This window comes from Triticum urartu, chromosome 1 (genome assembly GCF_003073215.2).
Source record: "Triticum urartu cultivar G1812 chromosome 1, Tu2.1, whole genome shotgun sequence".
In the NCBI taxonomy this organism is placed as follows: Eukaryota; Viridiplantae; Streptophyta; class Magnoliopsida; order Poales; family Poaceae; genus Triticum; species Triticum urartu.
In genome coordinates this window covers 92,973,368-92,982,297 of record NC_053022.1, presented here as the reverse complement: position 1 = coordinate 92,982,297, position 8,930 = coordinate 92,973,368, and the positions used below count along the sequence as shown (strand labels likewise).

Below are 8,930 nucleotides of genomic sequence, written 5' to 3'. Positions count from 1 at the left end.
TTCTATTTCTCAGTCCCGAAGGTATGCAAGAGGCAAAGAAATCTATGAAAGAAAAAGGTATTAAAGCTGAAGATGTTAAGAATCTACCGCCTATTGAGGAAATACATGGTCTTGATAACCCGACACTGGTAGTAGAGGTAAACTCTCTCTATAGATTTGATGAAGGTGATATTCCTTATAATAAGTCTGCTAGTCAATGCTTGGATGAGTTTGATAATTTTATTGTTAAACAAGAAAACTTCAATGCTTATGTTAGTAGACAACTAAAACGTAATGCTCACATGCTTGACTACTTGGGTGATTATATGAGTAGAACTGTTAATGATCTTAAGCTTATTAGTAAACATGCTTCCATGGTTACAACTCAAGTAGAACAAGTACTTAAGGCACATGATGATTTGCTTAATGAGTTGAATAGTAAGAATAATGATAATGTTGTTAGGGTTATGACTAGAGGTGGTAAAATGACTCAGGAACCTTTGTATCATGAAGGACATCCTAAGAGAATTGAGCAAGATTCTCAGAGAATTAATACTGGTGCACCTAGTCCTTCTAATAAAAAGAAAAAGAAAACTGATAGGACTTTGCATGCTTCTAGTGAACCTGTTATAGACACACCGGAGAATCCCAATGATATTTCTATTTCTGATGCGAACCCACAAGGAGCTAAAGGTAAGATCAATATTCTCTCAAGTCCTATCTGCCACTGATACGACTCTACATACACCGAACGTTTCATTCCATCTAGAAATGAGAAATAAAACTACGCTGTGGGTATGAAGAGGGTAGCTTTGCATGATACCAGAGAGCTAAAATATAGAAATAGGTGTTGTTAACATAAAGTTAGAATATACTACTATATATTATAAATAGTGAGTGTGGAATAATGATGGATCGGTGTACGGAATTGTCCTAGGCAATTGTTAACAAGATCGGTAATCATTATTGCAATTTTATATGAGGGAGAGGCATAAACTAACATACTTTCTCTACTTAGATCATATGCACTTATGATTGGAACTCTAGCAAGCATCTGCAACTACTAAAGATCATTAAGGTAAAACCCAACCATAGCATTAAAGTATCAAGTCCCCTTTATCCCATACGCAACAACCACCTTACTCGGGTTTAAACTTCTGTCACTCTAGCAACCCACTATAAGAGAATCATGAACGTATTGCAACACCCTACAACGGGAATCCTTCACGTGTGCATGGCACGGAAGGCACCATAGGACATCACCAAAATAAAACATACAACTCAAACCAATCTAGATCATCAATCAACCCAAAAGAGAAAGAAATCTACTCAAAACATCATACGATGGCAACACATCATTGGATCATAATATGTGGCATAAAACATCATGTTAAAGTAGGGGACTACAACAGGGTGCGGGAGAGTGGACTGCTTAAAAGAGATGAGGAAGGTGATGAAGATGATGATGTTGCTGAAGACGATCACCGCGGCGATGGTGTCCCCGGCGGCACTCCGGCGCCACCGAGAGAGAGGGGGAGAGAGTCTCCCACTTGTGCTTCCTCCTCCATGGCCTCCCCCTAGATGGGGAGAGGTTCTCCCTCTGGTCCTTGGCCTCCATGGTGATGATGGCTCCCTCTGGCTTCCTCCTCCATGGCCTCCGGTGATGATGGCCCCCTCCGGAAGGGTGCCAGAGAGGGCCTAGATTGATTTTTCGTGGCTACAGAGGCTTGCGGCGGCGGAACTTCTGATCTAGGGTTCTTTTCGGGGGTTTTGGCATTTGTAAGAATTTTTGGCGTCGGTCTCACATCAAGGAGGTGCCCGAGGGGCCCACAAGACCTCAGGGCGCGCCCCTGGCTTGTGGACTCCTCGGTCACCACCTGGTCCAGCTCTTGTGCTTCAGGGGTCTCTTTTGGTCCATAAAAAATCACCATAAATTTTCAGCCCATTTCGAGAACTTTTATTTCTGCACAAAAAAACGACATCACAGTAGTTCTGCTGAAAACGGCGTCAGTCCAGGTTAGTTCTAACCAAATCATACCAAAATCATATAAAATTATTGTAAACATGGCATGAATACTTCATAAATTATAGATACGTTGGAGATGTATCAGCCGCCGCCCCACGGTTCTTCTCCCGACTGCACCAACCCTCGTCATCGCTGCGTCGCCCCTTCGAGCCATGGTGCCGCGGCCCGTGGTCCACCGCCGCCTCGAGACCGTCCGCTCTAGGCCGTCCCCGTGGCTGCACCGACCCTCGTGCCACCGATGCGTCGCCCCGTCAGGCCGTAGCGAGTGTGGCACATGGTCCACATCGCCGTCCCGAGACCATTCCCGCGGTTGCACTGACTCGGATTTCATCGCTGCGCCGCCCATCCGGGTCATAGCGCCGCGACCCGCGGTCCCCACCGCAGCCCGGACCTGCCCGCCGCGTCGCCCCTTCGGGCTGTAGCGTCACAATCCCGCAGTCCACTCCGCCGTCCCTGCGCGTCAACCTCCCGTGGTATGCGTTGTGCCGTCTCCCTCGGCACGGGAACACCACCGTCCGCGCTGGTCTTCGTCACGTTGTCGGGCTCCTCATCTACTTCGAGCATCGTCGTCGCGCTCCTTACCAAGCCGCCGCCCGTCCACCCCCTTCATCTTCGTCCAGCACCAGTTCGTCGCCAGCGACGCCGTCATCTACCCCGCCAGCTTCATCTACGCCGACCACTGTTGGTGACATCGGCCCCGCGCCGATTGGCGCTGGAACCGTTGTCGAGTCCTTCTCTGCTGGCCTCTCCAACTTCTCTGACATGGTGTATAGCTCGTGCAGGTCCCAGTCTACGCATGCCCGGTGCTGGCAACACCGATGCGTGCCTTCGTCCACGATGTGTCGCCGAGCCTGGCAAGCCTAGAGCGGCGCTTCGTCAACTTTGTCTTCGTCCGTCTACGCATGCCGGTACTGGCAACCCCGATGCGTGCCTTCATCCATGATGTGTCCCTGGGCCTGGCAAGCCTGGAGCGGCGCTTCGTCAACTTCGTATTCGTCCGTCTATGCATGCTCGGTGCTGGCAACACCGATGTGTGCCTTTGTCCATGATGTGTCCCTGAGCTTGGCAAACCCGCCGTGCCACGTCGTCAACAACGTCTTCTTCCCGACGCACCACTACTTCGACACCACTGCGCGCATGACTAACTCAGTGCCTCCTTGCGCCCGCGGCTCCACGGTGACTTCCTCGACACCAGCCACCCCGACTCGACATCGACCACGACATTCTTTGCACGGCTACACCACCCTACGCTCTCGGCTACCTCGACAAACGGCACAAAAGGCTACCGCCTTGCTTGAGCAACCTCGTCGGTTTTCACTCCAGCCACGACTTCCGCGATGCATCGACTGTTACGACTCTGGGGGAGGGGGTGTCCGTCGGCTTGCCTTCGGATTCTTCTCCAGTCTCTCCGTCTGCGTCGCTACCGTTGTGACTGCGGGGGGTGTTGAGTATATGATTATTAGGAAGTATAGGATAGACTAGGATTTTGTCCTGCCTTGTCTTGTACTTCAAGTTTATCATTTTGTACTCCTATATATATATGCCCATGAGGATCAAGCAATACAATCAACGATTCCACCAATCCCTCTCCATCCTTCTAACATTTCGCAATCTAGCCCCCAAAGTCACACCAAACCATTTGTAGCGGCTTATACACACAGTGGAGCCGAACCAAATGCAGATTTCAAACACTTAAAATCGTTTGGAGTACCCCATACACACAGTGAGTGAAGCCAAACAATTTGACTTCATTAAGTGTAGGAATCACTTGGAACGGTTTGGCGTGACTTCCAGGACCAGATTCAGAAATAAATTTTGAATGGGATCAATGAAATAATTAATTAAGGTCAAGAAAGGGTCATTTAGTATATAACCAATACCAACTGCTGCTAAAGAAAGTCACCCACCAACCCCACAACTGGTAAATAAAAGACGTTGCCGGTGAAGGATCGAGCCACACAGCTCAGAGTCACATGCCACGTGATCCACAAAACGCGGTGACAAGCCAGCAAGCGCATGCATGCACCGGCCCTACTACGTACGCAAAACCCTAGCTAGCCATCTACCTTGGCCCTAGCCAATCAATCACTCAACAGCAAGCCCAGCCCGGCCCGGCTTGGCCCGGCCCTGCCTGTCTCCCTCCAAAGCCCTATAAAAGGCACCCCTTCTCCCCAGTGTATCAGTGTGCCTTGAGCTCATCGATCGTTCACTAACTACACACACATCACGTAGTCAGGCTAAGCTAGGAAGAAGCACTCGCCCCTCGGCGAGCATGGCGGCGGCCGGATCAGCTGCTGCTGGTCGTCCCAAGTTGGGGGAGGAGAAGCTGATCATCCGACCGGAGAAGGTGCGGTTCATCGACATCCTGTCCCTGCTGATCCTGCGCCGGCCCATCACCAGCTATGCCTTCGTCGACGCCGGCGACCAGACGACCCGCGACGTCGGCATCACGCCGGGCGACATCTTCGTCACGCTCACCGAGATCATCCAGAAGGCCCTCGCTGCTGCCTACTACCCGGCAAAGATAATCGGGGCCATCGTCGAGCTCCTCCTCAACTTCTTCGCCCTCAACGGAGGCCTGCTCGGCATCATATGGAACATCATCAGATGTACGTATTCACAGTATATCATATGACCATCTTGACCCTAATTAACTCATGCACTATCAACTTGAAATGGGAGCTAACACAAATTGAGACGAATATATGTACATGTGCACGACGCCAAGCTGATGATCAATTCCAGTTTAGCTGAACTTGATTTAATTTGAGTCACAAAATAAATTTACTATGTACAAACGTGTAGCGTGTTTAACTATAATCAAGTAAATGAGTAAAGGACCAACAAATTGACGACATGGATATATAAAGGTATGGAACCATGTGTAATGACTGCATGTGGTAAGTTTCTCTACATGGACGACCCAGAACGACACCATGTATGATCCTCTCTCTCTCTCTCTCTCTCTCTCTCTCTCTCATATATATATATATATATATATGTGTGTGTGTGTGTGTGTGTGTGAGTGCATGGCTAATTTTTCTAAATATTTTTTCTGTCTTACTATGTGCCATTCTCCATGCAAGTTGTTTCACATATTTCCTTCACACGTAATATTTTTATGTTTTGTTGTCAAATTAACTAAAGTTCGCCGTATTCTCACTATTTCTCCTTCTTCTTCTTATATTTGTCTTGTGTGTGTGTGTGTGAGAGAGAGAGAGAGGGGTTTTTCTTTATGGTTGTTTCCAAGTGCTAGAGTGTTAATTTAATCAAGTTTAAGTACATATATGTGCTAAATCCTTACAACAACACATAAAACACACATATATAAATGTGAGTTCATATTTACCTTTTCTTTATGGGAAGAAGTCAGATTTATGTGACTTTTAACTGTTGATATATAACAAAAAAATGAATATATATCTTCATAATTCGGAAGATTAAATCATCCAGTATCCTCAACGTAACGATAGAACTTGCATTTGAAGACTGTGTCCATGTGTAGAAGTCATGCATGTGGAGGGTTTGTAAGCAAATGACACACCATCAACTCGTATTTTTTATTTGTTCCCAAGTGTCATGTCTGTTTTTCCTTTCTTTCGTATGACCAAGTTACTGTCCTAATCAACGCATGCCACATATAATATATGCATATTAATTGCCATGCATATTTCCACCATAGAAAACACTTAAGTCAGGATATGTATGCATGAGTACGTAGGAGTACAGTTGGTTAATGAAGCAGCTCGCCTGTACAACAAATTTTGCTAGCATTTAGCAGCTGAACGTATCAGTACCTAACATGAATTGATAGCTCGTACTAGTCATTAAATCAAATGGAGCACGCATGCATGATAGCAACACCTGATCTGAATTGAATGCGCGTGGAATGGATGTAACGCATGACTTGATGCGCGCACTCCACATGCAGTTAAGCTGGTGATCCCGCGCCGGGAGGCGGCCAACTTCCGGACGATGATCGGGATGATCGACGGGAGGACAGAGCTGAAGCCGGCACCAGCAGCATCTGTCGGCGACATGCGGCAGCTGCAGGTGCTCGACGTCGTGGTCTCCGGCGAGGTGGCGGACCTTGAGAGCGGCGGGTACGTGACGGCTGGGACGCCCCTCGTCCTGCGCCAGTACCTCATCCTCGAGATCACAGTCATGGCGGCCAAGATCGCGTACGAGAACGCCGCCTTCGTCAAGAACGTGGTCAACAACGTGTGGAAGGTAACTAAAATTACACACATAAAATGATCAACAAAATCCTTTTCCTAAAAATATACTTACTCTACGTGCAGCAACGTAACTGCATACATTCTGATTATTAAAGGAAAAAACATTTAGAGACAAGTGAAATACAAGTGGACAGATCAAATGATCTAATGCGTTTTTCGAAGAAAAAAATGATCTAATGCGTTTTTCGAAGAAAAAAATGATCTAATGCGTACAAGTTGGACTATATGTATGCATGAGAACAGGACGGCAGCTAACACTGCTCAACGGTAGCAAGGACATCAATCATTTTGGGACAAACATATACACATGCGGGGCTTTAATTTTTCTATGCCAATCTGCATGCATGAATCGATGCGCGGAGACAAGTGTCTGTACAAAAATATATAGACATGTGGTTATTTTAGATCTGTTTTCCTATTGTGCAAAGTTATCATAGATCTGCTGACTCGTGCACAACTATGCACGGCCCCCAACGTCGGTGAATACAGGATGGATTTTCACGTAGCACATATAATTGTTTTCTAAAATGCTAAATTAACTGGAGATTGGATTACTAACTACCCCCAACCACCCCACCAAACCAAATCCCACACCAAGAAAATTTCACTGTGACTGCCCTGAATTTCACCGTAGGCCTCCACTGATATACGTGGACAAACTAGTAGAGATTTTCTTTCCCAACTGCATAATAATATTTCCTTCTAAGCCATGTAATCTTACATGTATATTAGCAGACATTTTAAAGAAGTTCGAATGATAACCAAGGAGCATTATATTTATATATCTAATTAGTAAGCTAATATATGTGCGCGGTAATTTGCAGTTCAATTTCGTGGGGTTCTACAACGGCTGGAACAGTAAGTATCAAAGCTAGCACGAATTAATCAAGAGATCGAGATGGTTAAACTACTTGGATCACCGAGAGAATTGCTAGTATTAATCTGTACGTATCTGCAGAGTTTCTCAAGGAGGACACGACACAGGCGTTCGTTTTCACAGATCGGGCCAAGGATGCGAGCGTGGTCGTGGTGGCGTTCCGTGGCACGGAGCCATTCAACATGCAGGACTGGTCGACAGACGTGAACCTGTCATGGCTGGGCATGGGCGCCATGGGCCACGTCCACGCCGGCTTCCTCAAGGCGTTGGGTCTCCAGGAGGAGGACGGCAAGGACACCAACCGCGCCTTCCCCAAGGACGCCCCCAACGGCGCCGCCCCCATCGGCAAGCACATCGCCTACTACAAGCTCCGCGAGGTGATCCGCGACCAGCTCAAGGCGCACCCGCAGGCGCGGCTCGTCATCACCGGCCACAGCCTGGGCGGCGCGCTCGCCGCCGTCTTCCCGGCGCTGCTGGCGCTGCACGGGGAGACGGAGATCCTGGGCAGGCTCGGCACCGTGCAGACCTACGGGCAGCCGCGCGTGGGCGACGCCACCTTCGTCAGCTTCTTCCGGGCCGAGGTGGAGAAGGCGACGGCCTTCTACCGCGTGGTGTACCGCTACGACGTGGTGCCGCGGGTACCGTTCGACGCGCCGCCCGTGGCGGAGTTCACCCACGGCGGCTCCTGCGTGTACTACGACGGGTGGTACGACGGGAAGGTGCTCCCCGGCGACGCGCCCAACCCCAACTACTTCGACCCGCGATACCTGCTGTCCATGTACGGCAACGCGCTGGGGGACCTGCTCAAGGGGGCCTTCCTCTGGACGAGGGCCGGCAAGGACTACCGCGAGGGCCCCGTCTCCCTGCTCTACCGCGCCTCCGGCCTGCTCGTCCCCGGCCTCGCCTCCCACAGCCCGCGCGACTACGTCAACGCCGTCCGCCTCGGCCGTATCGCGCCCAAGTCACTCCTCTAAAAGTCTAACTCAGACCCACTGTGTGTGTACGACCACAAGAGAGAGAATTGGTGATGAATAAGTTGTTGTTTCGGTTGTGTCGTGTCGTGTCGTGTCGTATCGTGTGTGTGCTATATTAAGCCTAGTACGCTTACGTGTTCCCCTGTGTGCATGCCTGCCGCTCTGTCTCGGCAATAAATCGATCCAAGGCCTTTATGAATATAATGCAATTGAAGGAGCTACTAGTTGTGGTAATTACTTTCATCAATCAACCGTATAATTTGTCTTCAAGTGTTTCTCCTCATCATCACATAAAATTAATTTGGGTTTTTATCATTTATATGCCACCGGTTGTGTCCCACTATTCAGTTTTGCCACTAGAAATTTCAACCGCTTAAAAATGTCATCGCTTCGTTAGACACATGCTCAAAAATGTCACTATAGACACCACTATTATGATCTCAAATCTTTTTTGCCATGTTATAATGACATAAATATCTATGGACCAACATGCTAGCTCTCCCTCTACTATCTCACTACAATAAAGTGTGAGGCCTACTTGATCCCAACATCGTTCTTATTTTTCTGTCAAATTATTCGCTTAGTTACTCCTGACAAGTGGGTCCACACTTATCATTGTGAGATAGATAGAACTGATATGTGTGTCTAGGCTTATTTTTGTCATATAACATGGTCAACGGGTTTGACGTGAAAATAACAATGTCTAATGGCATTTTTGAGCAAACATCTAACCGAACTATGTCATTTTTTAGATATCTAATGATATTTTTGAGCAAACATCTCATAGGTCAATGGCATTTTTGAGTAATTGTGACTTCTAATGGCAAAAGTGAGTA

General features: G+C 48.0%; 1 protein-coding gene across 1 annotated transcript; it reads left to right on the top strand.

Annotated features, from left to right (window-relative positions):
- Positions 1-4,174: 4,174 nt before the first annotated feature.
- LOC125549936 (triacylglycerol lipase OBL1-like) lies at positions 4,175-8,315 on the top strand. The gene is made up of 4 exons (XM_048712994.1): positions 4,175-4,614; positions 5,937-6,235; positions 7,068-7,101; positions 7,202-8,315. The coding sequence occupies exons 1-4, from the start codon at positions 4,278-4,280 to the stop codon at positions 8,092-8,094; spliced, it is 1,563 nt and encodes a 520-aa protein (XP_048568951.1). The 5' UTR covers positions 4,175-4,277; the 3' UTR covers positions 8,095-8,315.
- Positions 8,316-8,930: the final 615 nt, after the last annotated feature.